The sequence below is a fragment of the Paroedura picta genome, chromosome 14, assembly GCF_049243985.1.
Source record: "Paroedura picta isolate Pp20150507F chromosome 14, Ppicta_v3.0, whole genome shotgun sequence".
Taxonomy (NCBI): Eukaryota; Metazoa; Chordata; class Lepidosauria; order Squamata; family Gekkonidae; genus Paroedura; species Paroedura picta.
In genome coordinates, this window is record NC_135382.1 from 19,507,141 (window position 1) to 19,529,077 (window position 21,937).

Below are 21,937 nucleotides of genomic sequence, written 5' to 3' on the forward strand. Positions count from 1 at the left end.
TTTTACAGAAGGAAGGGTCAGATTAACCCAACACAAGAGGGCCAGTGAAAGGCTGCCCAGGTTCATCCACCTTTGAGACACCTTGCTGCAGAGGCCAAGTGAGGCTGAGATGTTCTGCAGGCATCTTGAGCCATTTGGGTGCATCACCTGACCCAATGAAGAGTCCAAATGCTGGAGACGTAGAATTGGTGCATGGAAACTACCTGCTAGTGCAGCAAAACATTCACAATGATAGAGGCTTGCAAGTTGCACCAAAACTCTTCAGAACACAGTCAGGCTTTGGTCTCTATGGAACATGCCTCATTTCCAGCCCAGTCTGCATGATATAGATCAGGGGTAGTCAACCTGTGGTCCTCCAGATGTTCATGGACTACGATTCCCATTTGCTGTCAGGGGCTCATGGGAATTGTGGTGCATGAACATCTGGAGGACCACAGGTTGACTACCCCTGATATAGATGACCACATCCCTGGCAGGAATATTTGCCACAATTGTATAGTGCTGCAAGCAGTAGTATGCATTGCAGTGTGTGCAGGATTTAAAAAAAAAACCTTTTCCTTGTAATATGGGCCCTGCCCCTCTCTGCGTTCCAGAGTTCTGCATCCTACAAGTCACTGCTAGGGCTGTGTGGCCCTAAGTAGTTACAGCATTCTCTTCCAGCGTGGTGTAGTGGTGCACTCTAATCTGGAGAACTGGGTTTGATTTCCCACTCTTTCAGATGCATCCAGCTGGGTAAGCCAACCAGGGGTCTGCACTCCTGAATGGAGAGCCAAAAGGAAGGCCCTGCTGGATTGTAAAAGTTTCATCTTCAAGATGGAGAGATGCTAAAAGGAAGGAGAGAGAATGACAGTTTGGATGCATTGGTTCCTTCAGAGTGGCTGAAGGAGCAGCTGGATTTTCTGGAGGACCACTGGAATACACTGAAAGGAAGGAGGCTGATCTCTTACAAGATATAAGTCACCCTATAGAATGTTTGTTAACACCTGCCATTTGAAGATGGCCTTTAAAGAGATTGCTGTAGGCCAGGGGTAGTTGACCTGTGGTCCTCCAGATGTCCATGGACTACAATTCCCATGAGCCCCTGCCAGCAAATGCTGGCAGGGGCTCATGGGAATTGTAGTCCATGGACATCTGGAGGACCACAGGTTGACTACCCCTGCTGTAGGCAACTAAACCCCTTTGTTTTGATGATTTGCAGTGGGCATTCAGAAAGCCAGTGCATTCTTATTGTCATTCCAAAGGCACCAGCTCTGTCATTCCTTTTAGCATCTCCCTTTGGCTACAACAATCCTGTGCATGCTTACCTGGATATAAGCCCATTGCACTCAACAGGACTTCACAAACATGCATAGGATTGGCGTCTCCAGAGTGAAGAACAGAAGCATCTCAGAGTAATCCTACTCAAAAGCTCCTCCCAAGATCTGCACTCAGATGCTTTTCACAAATTGCACCTCCCAGTCCTGCTTCCTCCACCAATCCATGCCAGAAAAAAATGTTTTGTAAATGCATTATGCAAAGCTATAGGCAAGAATCGTTTCTGGAACTGCACCAAAGTTGTCATTAAGGCATCTGAAGGATGTATGTGGGGTGCATCTACAGAGAAGTAATACCAGATTCTGTACCATTTCCTCTTAATTTTAGGAGCTCCCTTTCTCCCTCTGTCTCCAGTGAAAGCCTCCCAGATTCTTATTTATTTATTGAGGCTCTTGTACTTTGGTCACATTACAAGAAGACAAGAGTCTCTGGAAAAGACAATAACACTAGGAAAAGTTGAAGGCAAAAGGAAAAGAGGAAGGCCCGACATGAGATGGATTGACTCAATCAAGGAACTTCTGAGAAAAAACTATTAACAATTGGATGCCCTGAAGGAGGGGTAGTCAACCTGTGGTCCTCCAGATGTTCATGGACTACAATTCCCATGAGCCCCTGCCAGCAAATGCCCAGAGCTGAGGATTAGACTGATGATTAGACTGAAAGCAGTTTATAACTTTCCCCCCTGCCCTTCCTATTTTATCCTCACAACAAACCCCTGTGAGGCAGGCTAGGCTCCAAGACAGTGACTTGTTTGCCCATGATCTTCCATGGTGGTGTGAGGATTTGAACCTGGGTCTGTGGGGCCCTGCTCTGACGCAGCAACCACTGCAGCACGTGGGCTCTTGGGTGGCTTCCAAAGTTTTTAATCCTGTCAGCTGTCCTGTCAGCAAATCATCCTGCCATGGAAAGCCACCCCAGAGCTGAGGATCAGACTGTCTTCCAATGGAGAATCCTGTGTCAAAGGGAAGCAAGTGTTGTGCCCCAGCTGAAACATCACTCTGCACATGCACAAGCGCTTTCCTGCAGAGAGCAGGGTGTATGGGATCTGTTCTGGCTTTACAGAGGTTCAAACAGGTCTCTTAGTAAAATACAAATTTCCTGGCTCCCTGCACCCTCCTGTTTACCTTAAGGCTGTTTTATGAAAAATATGGGGGGGGAGGGGGGAGTAGTCCTTTCCCCTCCCTCCATTTTTGCTGCTTGTTTTTGCTTTTCATCTCCCGCCCGTTCCGCTATTAGCATTTCAAACGGGCCCTTCAGCTGAAAAGCCAAAACCCAGCAGCATCACAGAAAGACTCACCAACATTTGAGAATACATTTGTCTCAGTTTGAGAATGCTTAATTCAATATGAGTCATCGCTCGCTCGCGTCTCCGGAAAGATAAGCACTCTAAGATTAGTCTGCAATTCGCAGGCAGACCCCATGTTCGTTTCCTTCAAGTGCTGGCTGTCCTGCTCCTTCCCTCTTCACTGTTCTCTGCACGCATTAAGAGGTAGCCCCACAAGCTGGGGAGAGCAGCAGAGATCCTGGGGGACTTCAGGAAGGGAAGGCAGAGCAGCAGCAGCACAGTCTCCCCCACCTTCAGTGGAGCTTGCTTTCTCGGGCAGGTGAGCACTCCCTCCCTCCCCTCCTCCTGCATCCATATTAACATGATGGATGGTTCAGGCCACGCATCTGTCTGTGTTTCAATTGCCTGATGCTGATTGGCTAATGCCAGAGGGTGCAGCAGCTGCTGCAGCGGATAGGCTAGGAGAAGCCGGTCATGTGAGGCTCAGTAAACGGCTGCTGTTTCCAGGAAGGTCACCTTGGAATTCTGCAGAAGGGAGAAAGGCCGGATTGCTTGCAGGCTGCCAGGGAGATGGATGGGGCTAGGAAAGGAAGAAATAGAGGGGGCCAAGGTTGACTCCCTGTAGGCACTTTACAGCCTGGCTGGGGAAATTGCAGGAGCCAGTGGATTGGAAGGGGTAGGGTGTCAGACTACGGGTCTTCGTCACCTGGCTTCGAATCTCCTCATTGGGTGGCCTCGGCCCAGACACTCTCTTGCCCTAGCTTAAGTCTGGGTTTTAATGAGGATAAAATTAGGAGAGGAGAGCCACAGATGCCCCCTCTGAGCTTTTTGTAAGAAGGACAGGTATAAAAATGTTTTAAAGTCGCTTTATTTCAGGTATTTATATACCTTTTCCCAGACAATCAACAGCAAGGTTAACAACAACATGAAACAACTGCTTGTCATGTGTAGGGATGTCTCCATGCTTGGGTGGAGACAGGTGGGGCTAGCAACAAGTCTCTTTTAATTACTTCTTTTCACCGATGGGGAAGTGTCTGCCGTTAATCACTAGCCTTAACAGTTTTATTCCCCCAATGTTTTTCTGCCTGACAATTGAACTTGAAAGACTGATTTGCTTTTCTAGCAAGGGATTACCACACTGCATATTCAGGATGTTGTGATGCTGTTTATTCATTTGCTACTAATTTGCTTTCTCATATCTGTATTCTTATGAGCTCTGTTCCATTTTCTGAGGAAGTATGCATGCACACGAAAGCTCACGCCTTGGATAAATCTTTGTTGGTCTTAAAGGTGCCATTGGACTCAAATTTTGTTCTGCTACTTCAGACAAACATGGCTATCCACTTGAATGAAACAACTGGATAAGCAAGCATTAAGGCAGGGGTAGTCAAACTGCGGCCCTCCAGATGTCCATGGACTACAATTCCCAGGAGCCCCTGCCAGGCTCCTGGGAATTGTAGTCCATGGACATCTGGAGGGCCGCAGTTTGACTACCCCTGCATTAAGGCATCACATTAAAAGCACCACTAGAGACCATACATGTCCCAGCCAGCAGGGTCTTTGCGCAGGGTGCCTCAAAAACTCACCGGAAGAGTTCTGTTTTGCAATGTCACCGGAAAGCCAGGAGATACAGAGCCACACTGATCTCTTCTGGGGGCTATTCTAAAGGCTGAAAAAGAATGTCCCACTTTGTCCCTTAAAGAGTGTTAAAATCTAGTGAGCAAAACATGCTCAGGATGGACCTTGGATGTGAAAATAGCCTGCAGAAGGATCCCCTTCCCCCATGACTTCTTCCAGCAGGGCTTACGCTGGACGAGTTCAGATCTCATCACTGTCTCATGTCTCTTTGCACCTCTTGCAGCTGCAGGCCTCCGTCCTCTGTCGTCCTCTGTCCTTTTGGCCTTTGACGCTCGTCTCCCCTCTCTTCCCGCACCCTGATCTCTTGCAGATAAGCTTTGTTTCAACACTTTCTTCAACTATGAGGATATGCAGGAGATCACAAAGCACTTTGTTGTGTGCCACGTGGATGCTCCAGGGCAGCAGGCAGGAGCCTCACAGTTCCCGCAGGGGTAAGTGCCTCTAGGCAAGGAGACCCAGGGAGACCCTGGAGGAAACAAAGGCATGGGCCACGTGGTGGTCCCAAGCCAGCCCCTCCCTACTTTGCACACGCCCCATGTCCTGCTGGGTCACACAATTCCTTGGTGGGCTTCTGTTTACGGTTGCCAGCTCAGGGTTGGGAAATTCCTGGAGATTTGAGGAGGGAGTCTGCGGAGGTGGGGTTTGGAGTGGGAAGTGACATCACAAGGAGCCTGCCCCCTAGAGCAGCCACTTCCTCTGGGGAAACTGATCTGTGCAACCTGGAGGTCAGTTGCAATTCCAAGAGCTCTCCAGACCCTACCTGGAGATTGGCACCCCTACTTCTCAGACCACTAGGAGCTTAGGCTTCAACAGTATACTTCAACAGTGTTCACTGTATACTAGTAGAGGAACTTCTTTGCACAGCTTGAGAGGAACTTCTTTGCACAGCTGTGCTGTTAATCGCATTGAACCAGGCTCCCAATCAGGACAAAGGTGGATGTCTGCAAGGCCAGTGAAGACATAACGGAGGTATAGAATCATAGAATCATAGAGTTGGAAGGGACCTCCTGGGTCATCTAGTCCAACCCTCTAGTGTCCAACTATGCAGGACACTCACAAACCCTATTGCTCATCCACTGTCACCTGCCACCCCTATGAACCTTCACAGAATCAGCCTCTCCGTCAGATGGCTATCCAGCCTCTGTTTAAATTCTCCAAAGATGGAGAACCCACCACCTCCCAAGGAAGCCTATACTGAGGAACCGCTCTAACTGTCAGCAACTTCTTCCGGATGTTTAAATGGAATTTCTTTTGAATTAATTTCATCCCATTCGTTCTGGTCTGTCCCTCCGGGGCAAGAGAGAACAACTCTGCTCCATCCTCTACATGGCAGCCTTTTAAATACTTGAAGATGGTTATCAGATCCCCTCTCAGGTAGATAGTTGCATGGTGCCAGTAACAGGAGGGCAGTCATGCAGCCGTTGATGGGGGGAGGAGGGAGTCAGCAGAGGCAGTGTCTTTGGAGGCAGAGGACATGCTTCCTCAAAAGAGGTGTGTGTGAGATTTCCCGGAGAGCTGTTAGCCCTGGCCTGGATAGTCCGGGCTAGCCTGATCTCACCATATTTCAGAAGCAAAGTAGAGTCAGCTCTAGCTCTTCCTCTGAAAACCCCACGGAGTCACCAGAAGCTGGCTGCAGCTTGACAGCACTTCACCGAGAGAGTGAGAGCTAGTGCCTTCTCTTTGCGTCAGGCAGCTTCCGGGACTTCTGCTCCCTCTCAGGTGTCCTGTCTCTCTCATATTTTCATCCTGCTCTCTTGTTCTTCCTTCCCAGGTACCAGTATCCTTCCATGGACCAGCTGGCTGCCATGCTGCCGAGTGTGGTCCAGCACTTTGGGTGAGTCTTGCGGTTCCTTCTTGGGACGGGGCAGGGCAGGGCAGGGCTCTGCAGGGAGATATCCCAAACCAGGCGATGCTGACGGGTTAATGTGTTCGGTTATTTGTAGGCTTTCTTTCTTTGAAAAGATCTCCACGTTGCCTTTCCACCCAGCCGAGGGTCCTTAAGGCAGTGGACTTTTCAGACGTTTAAAAGTGTTTGAAATTCAAAAGATAGAACGTATTTTAAACAAGTAAACGTCATATCAACACCTAAAAAGGCGTAACAGGGAGTTGAGTCGCGTCCAGGGGCACCTTTAAGACCGACAGGGTTTAATTCAGCTTTCGTGTGCAGGCACACTTCTGATAAGGCAGAGGTGGCCAAACTGTGGCTCTCTAGATGGGGATCATGGTAATTGTAGTCCGTGGATATCTGGAGAGTCACAGTGTGGCCACCCCTGAGATAAGGGTAAGGAGGGAATAGCTAACAAAACAAAAAAAGGTCTCCACCTGGTGGCAGAAGATGGCGATAGAGGAGATGGCACCTCTCCGGAGAGGGAACCAAGTTTTTGGTGCCACGACCAAGAAGCCCCTTTCTTGGGTTGCCACCCATCTGGCCTCAGAGGACTGGTCACCTAAAGGTGATCCCTGGAGGGAGGAAAAGAAGCTTGCTGTGCTTTCCTGTTCTTCTCCTTCCTCTTCTTTAGATTGTTCAACGGGCTGCTCAGAAAGCTTGTTAAATCTCGATTCTCAGAGTTGGCCGGATTGAAACCTAGAAATGACATATTGGGCATGGCCAGTCCTCAGGTTGGGCCATGAAGGGATCAAAGGAAGGCTGAAGGTGGACCATCAAAGACTGGCAGTGGGAAAGAGATGGGAGAATGGTTCCAATTAATGGACTTTCTTTCCCCCTCCAGATTCAAGTACGTGATTGGAATTGGAGTGGGAGCGGGTGCCTACGTCCTTGCCAAGTTTGCCGTAAGTACCTCTTATGATGGGAGACCCAGGGTGGGCAGCATCATGCAGCAGTCAGTGTGTTGAACTAGGATTGGGAAGATACAGGCTTGAATCCGTGCTTGCAATGGAAGCCTGCTGGGTGACCCCAGGCCAAGCATTCTCTCCCAGCCCAACCCACCCCGCAGGGCTGTTGTGAGGATAAAATTAGGAAGGACAGAATGTTGTAAGCTTCCTTTGGTTTCTCTGGGGAGCCAAAGTTCCAAAGGGCCTGCAAAAGGGCGCTCTTCCGCCAGGCATTTGGCTAAGGCCAAGGCAGGAAGCACTCTGCCATCTAATGGGCCTCCCTGCCTAATCTCCATCCAGGCTTTTGCCAGAACCATCCCCCTCTCATCTGAGTCGGGCCAGTTATCCTAACGTCTGGCTCGGGAGACTTTTTACCTGATGGAGTGACTGAAGAAATCCTTCATCAGCTTAATTTTAATGTTTTAAATGTTTTATTGGGTGAGATTATTCTCCTTTGCTGTAAGCCACCCTGAGGCCTTTTAGGGGAGAAACTGAATAAATAAATAATAAAGTTTAAAATCACACGGGCTAAGAAAGCCGTGAATGGACATCATACGTTCACCTGAATGAAACTGACTGGGGCAGCATGGCACGATCATTTGCCATCCTGACCTGTTCTTTGATGATGATTTCTGGGGGTTTCTCACCATCTCCATCTTGCCCTGTGACAGCTGATCTTCCCAGATCTGGTGGAAGGCCTTGTTCTGATCAACATCGACCCGAATGGCAAAGGCTGGATCGACTGGGCGGCCACCAAGGTGAGCGGACCTCTGCCTCCCTTGAGGCCAGTGCTGCGTATTGGTGCCAAATTGCTCAAGGGGGTGGGTGATAGTGACCTGGGGAGAGCTCTAGGGCTTGGCTGCAGAGGAGAAACAGCCCTTGTTCCTGCCAGGTGGGGGCCATGACCTATGTCTGTCAGACTTCTATGGAGCATCCTTCGGATACAGAAACGAGGGGTCCGTTCACTGTCCCCCGATCCAGCCTCTGCTGAAGAGAATCTCAGCCAGTGGGGCAGGGAATGACCTTTCTCCACCTGAACCTTGGCCCAGTAACCCTGAGCTTCAAGGACCAGTAGTTGGATCAGGCTGTTTCTTACATTCAGCATGCAAACAGTGAAGTTCATATCCCCTGTGATGGGGTAGATGGCACTCATCCAGGAAAGGTTTGGAAGTTGGGCTGAAGTTTTACAACTGAAGCTGTAGGCTTCGTTTGCACAAAAGGCCTTTTCCTTTTTTCACAGTTGGGGAGTGTGATTTGCAGCCTGGGGAGGGAAACGTGGGACGTGACGTGTGTAATAGAGGTTGAAATGCATCTATAAATTTAAGACAGGCCCCCATTCTGGTTTCTAAGTCTTTAATGTAAACAACCTGCATGTGTTCTCTGCCATAGAGAAAGTGAGTCCCTGGCTCTTGTTACCTTTTTAAATGCTCGTGATTGCATAAGATTCTATGCAAGCAATGAATGTTCTTCTCTGGCTTGCTCTAGTAAGATCTTGGAAGGATTGGCCCTGGTTAGGCAGGGGTTTTTACCCAAAGGAAGACAGTGGCAGATCACCTCTCTTCCTCTCTTTCCTTGAACCTCCTTAGACCACAACAGTTCGGAATAGCCACAAGACATTGTGATGGGTCCTTATTTAAACCCTCATTTAAAATGGGTTAAATGTTCGTGCAGAATGGAATCTCCATGTGAAGACAGATCATGCAGAACAGCCATTGCTGTTGTGAGTTTCCAAAAGCTTCTGGATGACTTTTGCTGGAAAAAGAATCGGGGGGCTCCAGAAATTTATGGCTTGCAGCCCTTAACCTGCTGGTTTTATTGCAACAGGTTTTCCAGGAAATGTGCCTAGAATCAGACTGTTACTCTGATTGAGTACAGCAGTTGTTTAATTTTTCTATTCTTTTCCATTCCCAGATCTCTGGCCTGACCAGTACTTTACCTGACTCTGTGCTGTCTCACCTGTTCAGCCAGGTAAGTAACAAGAAGGGGTTGTGAGGCCTGACCTCGGCTTTAGATGTTGCTTTACAGCCCATAGCTGGCCACCCTGTATAATATTGATTCCTTTTCCTTGCAACACCACTGCTGTGCTTTAGGATGGGGATGTGTTCAGAAGTCACAAATACATTGGCATTCATGAAGACATCAAGCATAATCTCCTCTTTGCCTGTGACACACCCTTTCCTCTCCTCCCTTATGTGCAGAACTGCAATTGAACAAATGCTCAATTTAGGAAGTCTTGCAGTCTAACCTTGTCTCATTGTGGCAACCCAATTGTGCTGTTACAAACTGGGGTTATGTTTCTGCCCCAGAAAGCAGAGGATTCTAAGCTCTGGCTTAACATGGCAGCTAGCTATTCAGCGGCCCTTGCCGGCTCAGAAAAGCCATCCCAGAATGTTTGCCAAAAGATAGATCTGGGCACCTAAGGGAGCTTTTGCTGGTTGTTGTCCTCCTGCTCCCCCCTTTATGGTCCGTTCTCAGTGGCACTTGGAATGCTTCTCTTTGGTCCTTTGTTTTCCACGTTCACAGGAAGAGCTGGTGAGTAACACAGAACTGGTGCAAAGCTATCGGCAGCAGATCGGGAGCATGGTGAACCAGTGTAATCTGCAGCTCTTCTGGAACATGTACAACAGGTATGCAGCCACAAGCTGGATACAGAACTCTGGACAATCCGGCTCCCGCTTTTCTTGTCATATTAAAGCGCTGTATGCTGGTGGCAAACTCGTCTTTGGTTCTATCTGCAAACACCGTAACCAGCTCTCTGTCTGTGTGATGCCCCTTCCAGAAGAAAAAGAGGGGGGGGGGACAGTTGCCTAGCAGCCACCCACTCCATCCCTTCAGCATTTCTATGGATGGGGTGTGTGTGTCCTCTCCTTCCTTTCCTGCAGAGCACTCCTTTCATCAGCTAGATCTCAAAATGTTAGCTGTCAGGCAAGATGAATAAGGCTCCCCCTTGAATGTGGTTAAGTGTACTCTGAGTGTGGGGGTGCTGGGGATGGGCTGAAGACATATCACACCATCAGTCCGGCCACTGGCCCCTGGTAGTCATGATAATGTGCACAATAATAAATTGTTATATTTTATTTTACATTTTTTTTGTGCTCAACCCCGTGAGCCAAAGAGGGCTCTGAACATTCAAGGGGTGTCTTCTTGCAGATCCTGTAGGTTTTTTGCACTGCCATTACTTCTGTGCTTTTGGTGTGTATATAGAGGCTAGGGGGGGAAGGCTGAATTCCACCCTTGGAAATGATGTCTCCAGGGCTAGTGTGGAATATCAGAGAGAGTGTTGGACTAGGATCCCTGCTTCTACCATGGAAGCTTGCTGGGCGACCTTTTGCCCATCAGAAATGCTCCGCCTGGCCTACCTCGCAGGGTTGTTGCTGTGAGAAAGAGAAGGAGGGGAGAACTATGTTCTAAGCTGCTTTGAGTCCCAGCTGGGGAGAAAAGCAGGGTATAAATCAGTTTTTTTTAAAATACACACTGAAGCTGCCAACGCCAGCTCTGCGGTGGAGGTATAAATACCCGACTGCCAGGTTGTAGCCCACACAATTCTCACAGCCATTGGCTCTCGTGTTGTGGCACCTGTGACATTGCCTGCCTGTTCCTTTGGTTGCTTGCTCTTCCCAGACAGCTCCGAGGGCCAATGTCTTGAGTGAGTGAGGATAGGTGTGTGCATGAGGGGGCCTAGGAGGAGTTTTTCTCTGTTCTTTTCTCTATTCCAAGGAGTCTCAAAGCAGCTTACAATCTCCTTCCCTTCCCTCTCTTACCATCACCTTCCGTTCCCCCTCCCACAAGCAGATACGCTGTGAGGCAGGTGGGAGAGCTCTGAGAGAGCTGTGACTAACCCAAGGTCCCCCATGTAGAGGAGGAGTGGGGAATCAAACCTAGTTCTCCAAATTGGAGGCTGCCTCTCTTAACCATGACACCAAGCTGGCTCTTGGGAAGCCACAAGGCCTGAAATTCTGAACAAGCTCACTTTAGTGACCCCCTTGCTGTTGTTTTTCCCCCTCCCTCAGCCGCAGAGATCTGGACATTAACCGACCCGGGAGTGTCCCAAATGCCAAAACGCTCCGGTAGGTCACAGGCTTATTCCTGATTGGACGGGGAGGGGAGGGGAGCTGCTTTCTGCTAATCACGTTTCTTCCCTTGGCATTTGCAGCTGTCCAGTGATGCTTGTCGTGGGAGACAATGGCCCAGCTGAAGATGGTGTGGTGAGTAGGGGGTGGGGGGGTCCATAGCCGCTTAACAGAGGTATGTTGATGACTTAGTCCCCCCCTCCCCAAGCCAGCTACGAAACCCATGCAACTTACAAAACCGTATTCTAGCAAATTTATTGGCAATGTACAAATGTCTAACAATAAAAACACTTATAAGTCTAACATTTAAAACATCATAAAACTATAATAAAAACATGTCAGGATTACTGAAGGCAATTTTCCGATTGTGCAGTTGGGTTGTACTTTTCATGCTACGGCACAATATGTGGCTCTTTGTTTGGTGACCGAAGCATTTCCCCTGGAGAGGAGGCTCTTAATTTGTCCTTTCTCAGAGTCACTGGGAACCCAGGGCAAGAGGGGGGCAAGGATTTGATCTTGAATCCCCACACAAAGTGAGCATCTGAAGAAGACGTGCTGCAGGGGGTGGCCAAACGGTGGCGCTCCAAATATCCATGGACTACAATTCCTATGAACCCCTGCCAGCAGCAAATGCTGGCAGGGGCTCATGGTGATTGTAGTCCATGGACATCTGGAGGATCACAGGTGGACTACCCCTGGACTAAGCCATGTCAGAAGGATCTTGATCCCTCTTCAGGAGGGGGGGTGTGGGCGCGTTTGTTGCATCGTTGCCTGCAGCATCATGAAGCCGAGAAACACCACGTAAAAACCTTCACGCTTTTACACAAAGGTCTGTTTTGCAACCACCTCTTGCAGAGCATGGGTGTTTGGGGGCTGATGGATGGATCAGCTACAGAGCCCATTTCCTGACTCACAGTTTTTTTCTGAAAAATCACTTTTGCTGTTTTCAGGTTGAGTGCAACTCCAAGTTGGATCCAACCACCACCACTTTCCTGAAGGTGAGAGGCATTGACTTCCCTGCTGCCCCCTTGTAGAGGAGCAGAACACATATGCTGGAGTGTCCCCTCTTTCCCGTGTCTTCCTCTTGTCTTACACATACTTACTGACCTTCCCAGTCTTTGGGAACAAGTCAGACCCCAACAATGGCCACCTCCTCTCTCTTTAGGGGTCTTCTTATGTTTTGCCAAGGTGGTTTCCTTTACCGTTTTGTTTACTTGGTGGTTTCCACATCTGGCTTGATTCAGATTGTGTGCACTCTGGGGCAGAGACCATTTCGTGCACTGCCTAGCACAACTAGTGTCACATAAATGGAACTGCAAGAACCAATGGGAGGACCTTCCAGCCCTTCCCAAGATAAGGGACAATCACAACTGAGAGCCAGCTAGGGGTAGTGTTTAAGAGTGCTGGCTTCTCATCCAACAAGCCAGGTTTGATTCCCTGCTGTTTCACATGCAGCCAGCTCGGTGACCTTTGACTAGTCACAGTCCTGATAGTGCTGTTCTCACAGAGCAGTCCTGTCAGAGCTCTCTCAGCCCCACGTACCTCACAGGGTGTCTGTTGTGGGGAGAAGACGGGAAGGCGACTGTAAGCCGCTTTGAGACTCCTCTGGGTATAAAAAGCAACTCTTTTTCTTCTCCTACAGCCTCCAGACAGGCTTTCACCCTGTATCCCCACAGGCTCCATTTTAGGGGAGGGAAGAGCAGGTGGCTATTTCAGAATGTTCCCAAACTGTCAGAGGCTGAAGTCACAGTGGCGTGAGTAGGGGGTGGCTAAAGTACAGCACAGGCAGGTAGAGGGAGGACAGGTTGTGCTTTTGTTCCTGAAAAAGCTTCCCTCCAACCTCAGCCCCCATCCCCTGGGCCTTGGCTTTGAGATGGAAGAAACACCCCATGGATTACTATTCCTCTCATATTTCAGAGGTGGTGGATGCGTCCACGTTATAACATGGCAGCTGCACTGCAGTATCCAGATGGAGAGCAGCATCTTACTCACTTGGGGTTGAGGGAGGTGTCAGTTGCCACCATCTTGGCTTTTTGGGACACACAAATGTCTCACTGAAAGGGCTGTCCACAAGAAAGGGCTGACATCTTGAGGTGCTCCTGGTTGGACTGAGGCTTTTGGGAGGCAGCCATGTCGTCTGCTGGGTCCAGAGGTGGGTCAGGTCTCCAACAGTGACTTCCAAAGGACATTGGGTGGTCCCAGGAGGATGTGAGGAGACTTCTCTGATCCAAACTTTGTTTTCTCTCAGATGGCTGACTCTGGTGGTCTCCCCCAAGTCACACAGGTGAGTCCTTTGGCACTTCCCTGGCTTTGAGGGGACTCTGGGCGGGATTCCTGTCCTGCGTGAAGGCTCCTGGTTCTTTTCCTTCTGCAGAAGAAACATCTGGAGCTGTTCTTCTCTTGGCTCAGTTGCATCTGAAGAAAATCCGTATTTCTATGTTGAGGCTGACAAGAGAGAGAGAGAGAGAGAGAGATGATAGATAAATGATGGATGGATGGATGGATATTTGCTCTGTGAAATCCAGCATTTGGAGAAAGGTCTCCAGACCCTGTGAGAGACACAACTGTCAGGGCAGCTCTGAGCTTTGGATTTTAAGCTTGGAAGTCTTATAATGGCTGCTTTTTATGCTTTGATGGGAAATATGTAAAGCTGAAGTGGAAAGGGGGGACTGGGGTTGCAAACTCAAATTTGTTGTAAACTTTGATATTTGAAATTTTAGATACTAGATCTTTCTGCGTAGGAATATAGGGGGCTCCATTAGTTCCCATGTTATTCAGCAGGGCTCACTCCCAAGGAGGTCAGCCAAATATCTGTTTTTGTCTCGGTGTTCACCTCTTTCTTCCCCCCCCCCTTCTTTCTTGAACAGCCTGGAAAACTGACTGAAGCTTTCAAGTACTTCCTGCAGGGGATGGGCTACAGTAAGTATTTGTTTAGTTTTAGGCATCGGTGGGGCAGGAGACGGAGTCCTGGCGGGTGCATGCTTGGAAGTCACATTCAGTGCCTGAATATGCAGGTGTGTGCAGATGGGTGTATCTGTATGGGCTCTGAATCAACTAAATTCATTTGCATATGGAAATAGTCCTCTATGCCTACAAATGTAGCCCAGCAAGAAAATATATGAGCTCATGGGAACTAGCGCCATGCTTCCTTGGGCTCCAAAGTTCTATCCAAGAGCCAGGATTGCATGCATACAGATCCCTCCCCTAGTATCCTGCCTGGTAACATGAGTCACTGAGGGGGAAGAAGGAAGCCTGCATATGCAGCCCCCTTCTCAGACTGAAGACCAGCACTGTCATTGCTGTCAGCTGTGGATTGAGGAATCTCACCCTGGGGGAGGTTATTAAAGTGTTTTGGGTACAATCCTAAAGAGAGTTAAGGCCTTCTAAGCCTACTGACCTCACTGAAATTCGAAGAGAGTAACTCTGTTTAGGATTGATGATGTGGCAAGCACGCAGGTTTGGAGTTGCCAAGAAGCCTTTCATATCAGTGGTTTAGGAACAGGCCTCTGCACGGCAGCTATGCTTTGCAGCGCAGAATGGATGAAAATATTCAGATCTGAACCAGACTGTCCCTACCACCTTGCCTTGTTATAAATGCTACAGTCGCGCAGTCTCTTTACATCTTCCACAGGTCTCAGCCCTGCTCCTCTTGAGCTCTTGGCCTACCGCCAATACTACATTATACTACATTGTTTTCAAGCATGCAGAAACTGCCCGCTCATTGGGGAAGACAGACCAAGTCTTGGCTGTCTAATGTAGCTCACCTGGATGCATACATTCCCACAAAAGGGGCAAATAAGGGCTTCCGGGGTCAGTTAGAGGCTGAGAAAATGGCACGCGAGAGAGGAAATACCCTACTCTCCCCAGCTGCTGTGACGGTTGTTTGAATTGGCCCCTAGTGCTCCAGAGGATCCCCATTTCGGCCACAGAATTCCAGCACATACCTGCTTGACAGAACCCAAGGCGGCTTTGGGGACAGTGAATCATGTAGTTGGACTAGGTTTGCTCAGACTTCAGTGACTTCCCAGATGGGCATTAGGACCTAGCACAATATTTATGACACCATTAATTTAATTAGCAAGTGTGTGTGTGTGTGTGTGTGTGTGTGTGCACATATGTTTGTGAAATTATCCTTGGTTTTTTTTGCTGTCTCTCTGGTTATTGATGGTGATAATCTCCTTGCCCGGTCTGTATCTGATTTTGTTACCCATGCGTGTGTGCGTGTGTAGAGGCGAGGGTCAATCCTAACCTATGTTCTTTTCAAAAAATTCAAACAAGTAAACCAGGTGCAGGCGAGAAAAAGGTGCAGCGTGCGAAAGACTAAGAAACATGCATCATATTTTGTGACAGCACAAAAGATTTGTCCGGAAAGTCCGGAAAGCAACATGTCACAATTTTTTGTTCAAAGAAAAAACTAGCCTTTTATTCCGATCTGGAATAAGCACCCCTTTCGGGCTTTAACCCTTCATCAGCATAACATCCATAGCGACGGCGGAAAGCTTATGATATCGAACAGAGTCTCTCACATGTCCAAATTGTTAAGATTAAGGACACATCTTTTGTGCTATTACAAGATAAGACGCATGTTTCTTAGGCTTCTGCGTGCTGCAGATTTTTATTGCCTTCACCCAGTTTGCTTTTTTGAATGCTTCTTACCGCGTGCCTCTCTTTGTGTGTTTCTTTCCCAAGAAGCCTCTTGCTTCCACCCTGATTCTGTCCCCTCCCCTTCACCTCCTATTCACCGCCCACCTCCGTCTCTTTCTTAGTTGCATACCTGAAGGACCGAAGGCTGAGTGGAGGATCAGGTACCCCCCCTCCCACTCCTCAACCGCACCGTGCCTGCTTTCCTTCATGCCAACACGTGCATGTGCCCTAGCTCCGCCTCCATCCCATGCACATTGGTGCTGTGCAGAATGCGTGCTCTATTGCAGCTTTCACAGCTGGGCTCTGCCGGATAAATCCCGTTGCAAAGGCTGGCCTAAAGATTCATGGGCTTCTTCTGTATCCCTCGGGATCTGTGGATGCAGATCCAAGGCTCTACGGCAGGGGTAGTCAAACTGAGGCCCTCCAGATGTCCATGGACTACAATTCCCACGAGCCCCTGCCAGCATTTGCTGGCAGGGGCTCATGGGAATTGTAGTCCATGGACATCTGGAAGGCTGCAGTTTGACTACCCCTAAGGGGAATGCCAGCCCAAAAAGCTTATCAGGATTCCTTGAGAAGCCTTAGCAGAGCTGCCCTCTGGTGCTCAGATTGCACCCAGTGAATATTCTACAAACACTGCAGTAACCTGGAACAACCCTTTCGGAGTGCGTCTTTAAGCAGCAGCTGGACAGGTAGTTATGTATTCCTTAGGCTGATCCTGCATTGAGCAGGGGGTTGGACTAGATGCCCTGTAGGGTCCCTTCTAACTCTATTATGATTCTATGACTCCAACCCCCTGTCCCTTCTTGGCCTCCTCACTGCTCTCTCGTCACTTGCCCCACCTTGCTCATTTTCCTCCCCTCCTCCTGTCAGTCATCTTTATTGCCGTCCCCCTCTGGTCTGAGGTCTTGGGCGGGTGGCAACTCCTGAGGTCGAGGGGGAAAGAATGCAGAAATGATCCACTGAACAGAAGAGCAGAATTTCCAGGATTCAAAACCTGGGGGGCAATCCGAATACACTCCCACCACCATTGAATCTGGGTGATTCTCTCCCAGGCCCATCAGTCTTTCTGCCCTGTTGTGTGGTGTTAACTGGTGGAGGGGCAGGTTGACCCTGGGACCAATTAAGATACCCACTGGAGGGGGGGGGGAGAATCAGGAAAGAAGTGGTCCATCTTGAGGGCCACATTGTAGCCTCATCTCCAGGGCCACCCCTGTTCCTGTCACAGCCACGGAGCTCCTTCCGTGCTCAGAGATTTGCCTTTCTCACCCTGCAAGGAGTTGGGTGGGCACTCTGGGTCAAAAGTTGGACCACTCCTTTCCCATTGAAGCCTGACTCAAATACCCTTCCTGGTGGCTGAAGGCCACTTTGCATTCATCTTGGTGCCGCTTCCTTCCGAAGGGCTGTGGGTAGCAGGGCTCCCACGCTCCCCCCATTGCAGCCCAGTAGCGCTTCGTCTCAAGCCGTGGAGCATGCCGGAAGCTTGTGCACTTGGAGGCTGGATCCTTGCGCCAGGGTCTGGCCATGCTTCCTCCCCGTGCGTAGCTTTGCCTGTCTTCATGGTGCTTGCTCCTCTCTCCTATCGTGCACCTCTCCTCCTGGTGGCGGTACTGATGCTCTCTCCTGTCTCTCACCAGTGCCTTCTGCGAGTATGACGCGCCTGGCCCGTTCCCGCACAGCCTCCCTTACCAGTGCCAGCTCCGTGGACGGCAGCCGCCCTCGGGCCTGCACCCACTCGGAAAGCAGCGAGGCCATGGGGCAGATCAACCACACCATGGAGGTGTCCTGCTGAGCGTCTCCGGCGCCCTCTTGTTCAGGGGAGCCCTCGAGCATCTGCGCATCAGTTCACCTCCGGCCGGCTCCATTCTCTGCAGCTTCCGTGGCTTTGGTTTTCTTTGCCGTCTTGCTTTTTCCTTTCACGTTAACGGGATCCAGAGCGGGAGGTGGGGAGAGCGGGAAGCGGCAGCGGAAGGAGACGCCGCCGCCTTCCCTTTTAGGCCCGACTTGAAGTAGCAATCTTCCCTTGGCCCCGCCCCGCTCATGAGCACAGTCCCTTTCCTCTTGATGGCGAAGGAAACAGGACTCTCCCTTGCAACGCAGCTAGGCAGGCAAGCCATGCGTTGAGGATGTGACTACCTAGCGGGAGAGTATCTCCCTGCTCTGCACAGCAGCATTTGGTCTGCAGGCAGAAAAGGGACTTGCTGGGTGTGCCTCTTGGTGAGTCTCAAATGTACCCTTGGGGCATGCCCAAAGGCCCAATTGCAACCTGGTATGTGCCCCCACGACTCCTGCACTTCGGAGCGCAGGCGTGGGTCAGAAATTCTTGGCAGTCACCTTTTGGCAATTTAGGGCTGGTGTTTGAAGGAGCTGACAGGTGATAAAGTGCCTGTGTATTTTGTCACCAAGGCCCCCCCATGGCCCTTGCAAAAGAGCCATGCTAAAAGCCAGGTTTTCTCCACTGAGCGTTCTAAGCTCTCTAGAAGGCTCTCCTAAAACCATCTCCCTCTATCTTCCTTTTGCTGCCTGCGTCGACAACCCCGTGGCGCTGCAGCCAGATCCAGGGAAGGGAGGGATCGCTCGGTCCCGTTTTGAATTTGCACTCACAGCTGGAAAGCTTCTTGGCCTGACGGGCCGCAGGGTCTGCAGGAGATGCATCCCACCCACCCGCCTTGTCCTAGCAAGCAGGACTGCTCCCATTTTGAGAGTAGCTCTCATTGGCAGACAGCCCAGTGGGGCTAGGATGCTATTCTGCCCACCCACCCCCGCCAAAAGATTAGAAGATGAAGCTGAGGGAAAGCCTCCGCATGGTAAAAGGGGCATGGGTCCCAAGTTCCAATCAGGTGATGCAGCTGCAGAAGAACCACTTGGCACTTGGGGTAACAGGGACCAGCATCTCCTAAGCAGGGACCTGATCCTGGCAGCCTCACACTCCTTGCCTGTCGGGTGGCCAAATACTTGCCTTGATCAGGGAGGGGACAACCCCCTCCCCTCCCAAAGGAGTCTCAGCACCACCTGTTGATGTCTCCGAACAACTGTGTTGAAAATGAGTAGCCTACAGCAGGGTAGTCAACCTGTGGTCCTCCAGATGTTCATGGACTACAATTCCCACGAGCCCCTGCCAGCAAATGCTGCAGGGGCTCATGGGAATTGTAGTCCTTAAACATCTGGAGGACCACAGGTTGACTACCTCTGGCCTACAGGGCCACCCCTGTCATCCATTCCAACCAAGAGAAAGGACTGGCAGTCTCCTTTCTCCCTTGGGTGCTGTGGGCTTTAAGGGCCTTCTCAAGGATGGGCAACACCAGATCTTGGAAGTTTCACAGAATAACTGCACACCTATGGAATCCTTCCTTTCTGGAAAAAAAAACTGCCGTTTTTCAGTCTAGTTGACAGGAAGCCCTACTCTGGTTTGAGAGAGCTCCTAACTTTAAAAGGGAGCCTGGGAAAAGTTATCCCATTTATTTATTTAAAGCCCACCTGTCTAGCCCAGAATCAATTCATGTATGAGATGGAGCTTCCTTAATTACAGAATTGTGATTCCCCAGTTATGCTGCTCTGGCACAGCCCCTGAAGTCCAAGAAGCCTGCTATAGAGGCTGGGCCCATGGTCCACCCCAAATCTATCAACTTCTTTGATTGAAGTCTTTAAATTCCTCACCCTGATGGAACCCCAGAGAGGACTCCTCACCCACAATATAAACCAGGGCTCATGCATCCTCCCTGCTGTCCACACCTACAATGCCATCCAAAAGAAAAATGAAACGCATTCACGGTTATTTATGATGTCGCGGTTCCGAATCTCATTCACCTTCCACTCTTTTTGGTGACATTGGCCTCGGAAGGTAGCCCTTCATCAGAAAGAGGTTTTCAAGAAGGAAGTGCCCGAATGTGTTTTCTTTGTCACCTGGCACTTTGAAACCATGGCAGACAGGCTTCACAGGAAGCAGCGGGCTGCCTGACTTTTAAAGTCACTGCCTGTCTGGTGTTGCATTATGCCGTTCTTGCATCTGGTGGTGGTGGATTTTACTATGTATGGAGCCTGCTGCGAAGAAAATCTGCCCCCTCCTGCAAAGAATCACAAATCGGCTCCAGGTTTATATGTAACTACCAGAGACAACCTACTTACAAGTGTAAATACCTTTTAACCACCACTGGTATTGACAACAATTCCTTCAATTCCAGGGCAGTAGAATTTTGCCAACACCTTGTGTTGTGTGACTCTTTAGAAGGAAGTTGAGCTCACCTTGCTAGGCTATTGGTGGCACCAGGCAATGAGAGGGGTACAATGGAATGAGTGGTTAATTTCAGACCCCTTCCAGCCCTAAGAGGGGAGGGCGTCTTGATGTTCCTCCATTTCTCCCAGAGACGTATTTCCAAAAACCCCTGGCCTACAAAACTTAAATTACCGCAAAACCGTGCATAGATGAAAATACTTTCCAAAGCGCAAACACAAAAGCCCTTTCCTCGGAAAGAGGGAGCTAGCAAGAACCTGCCCAACATTTTCTGTTTCCCTTCCCAAAATGACCAATGCACAACTGATATATTGGAAGAAGCAGTGCTCCTCCTCACTGATGCCGCATGGCCGTGGTGACATCTTCTGTTTACAAGAAGTAAGAAAGGGCTTCCTAGAACTTTGTTTTCTGTGCCATTCCAGGCTCTTGGTGTGCGGTTAATGTGCATCGGCCTCTCTCCCAAAGGCGCAAAGTCAGTGTTGTTGATGTCATCTAGTGCAGGGGTAGTCAACCTGTGGTCCTCTAGATGTTCATGGACTACAATTCCCAGGAGCCCCTGCCAGCAAAGGCTGGCAGGGGCTCCTGAGAATTGTAGTCCATGAACATCTGGAGGACCACAGGTTGACTACCTCTGCATCCTAAGTGCTGTGGCAGGTATTTTTTTTTAAAGTAAAGCCCAACAGTTGTGTTCTCACCATCCAGCTGGGTTTACACACATGCCAACAGCTGGAAGGAAGTGGGGATCTAAGATCAGGAAAGCGAATTGCATCACGATACTGCTCATGTTGTTTGTTACACTCCGCAGAAGACTGTGCGCGCCTGCTTGTCTGCCAGTGGGCCCACAGAGGCACGCAACTACACATAAACACACACACTTCATGCACATTGAAATGGCTTGATTAGTACTATTACCCAATTAGGGACTCTTGTGTGGTTTATCTTCTACTCCCAGATGCTGTCATTTTTGTGTGCTCCACATTAAGGTTTAAATATGAATGTCTGGACGCTGTTAGAACTTTTTACTGTAGATACCGCTGCAATTTTTTTCTCTGTGTGTTCTTTCAGATGAGATATATATATAAATACCTATATATAATATTTATCTCGGTCTTTTTCTGTTCCTTTTATTGTAGCATTTGGCAACTGATGTGCAGTTTTACACTTGGAAGGTGATCATGCTGTTACTGTTTTTTTTGGGGGGATGGGATGCTGGATTTTTTTATTTTGACGATATCCTGGTCAAGGTGGAATTCGGTGGATTCTTTCTTTTTGTTTTCTCCGTGAGGTGAAATGTAACGGTTTTTGTGCATGATGGTTGTTAATGCTCCCTAGTTGCCATGGTATCACAATATCTACCGACGATTACAAAATGTATGACAGGGCAAAAGAAAGAAAGAGAAGCAAACACCCAAACAAACCCTATCGATGTGGAAAGGATTATTGTGTTAAAACTAATAAAGATATTAAGATCAAGCAGACCTTCTCTGGAGTGGAAACGAGCTTATTTTATGAAGCCATTCGAGTGATGTTGTTGAGGCACACAACTCCAGAGGGCAGCTGACTTTGTTTGCGACATTCACGGAGACCTGTGGATCCTTCAAGATTCACCAGTCACTTCTCACTATTAGTGATGGTTTCCTTTGGGATGTACTAAACTGAATGACAAGAATGCTCATTGGGAGCAATGGGAGATACCTGAATGTCCACTGGATATGATGCGAGCGAGGAATGCCAACTGACTAGCATGGACTCCATTGAAATAGATTACAGAGAGCAAGGGGGTTCGACTAGATGACCCAGGAGGCCCCTTCCAACTCTTTTATTCTATGATTCTATGAAAAGTTGTAATGAAAATGTGGAAAGGGTTTTGGGAGACCTGCCCTGCCTGTGGAATGACAGCTCCCAGTGGAATGAATGTCCTGG

The 21,937-nt window shown here is 49.3% G+C and overlaps 1 protein-coding gene across 8 annotated transcripts in view; it reads left to right on the plus strand.

Annotated features, from left to right (window-relative positions):
- The window catches only part of NDRG4 (NDRG family member 4), a 47,584-nt gene extending 26,087 nt beyond the window's left edge, over positions 1–21,497 (plus strand). For 5 of the 8 annotated variants that reach the window (XM_077309799.1, XM_077309800.1, XM_077309798.1 and 2 more), the window contains 14 exons: positions 4,548–4,668; positions 6,009–6,071; positions 6,967–7,027; positions 7,741–7,827; positions 8,981–9,037; positions 9,593–9,696; positions 11,080–11,136; positions 11,223–11,274; positions 12,090–12,137; positions 13,388–13,423; positions 14,007–14,058; positions 15,906–15,944; positions 17,421–18,830; positions 18,962–21,497. In XM_077309799.1, coding sequence (XP_077165914.1) covers positions 4,548–4,668; positions 6,009–6,071; positions 6,967–7,027; positions 7,741–7,827; positions 8,981–9,037; positions 9,593–9,696; positions 11,080–11,136; positions 11,223–11,274; positions 12,090–12,137; positions 13,388–13,423; positions 14,007–14,058; positions 15,906–15,944; positions 17,421–17,575 — 932 coding nt within the window. In that variant the 3' untranslated portion in view covers positions 17,576–18,830; positions 18,962–21,497. The remainder of the gene's footprint in view (positions 1–4,547; positions 4,669–6,008; positions 6,072–6,966; positions 7,028–7,740; positions 7,828–8,980; positions 9,038–9,592; positions 9,697–11,079; positions 11,137–11,222; positions 11,275–12,089; positions 12,138–13,387; positions 13,424–14,006; positions 14,059–15,905; positions 15,945–17,420; positions 18,831–18,961) is intronic. The other 3 variants (XM_077309797.1, XM_077309802.1, XM_077309796.1) reach the window with 2 other exon arrangements.
- The last annotated feature ends 440 nt before the right edge of the window (positions 21,498–21,937 follow it).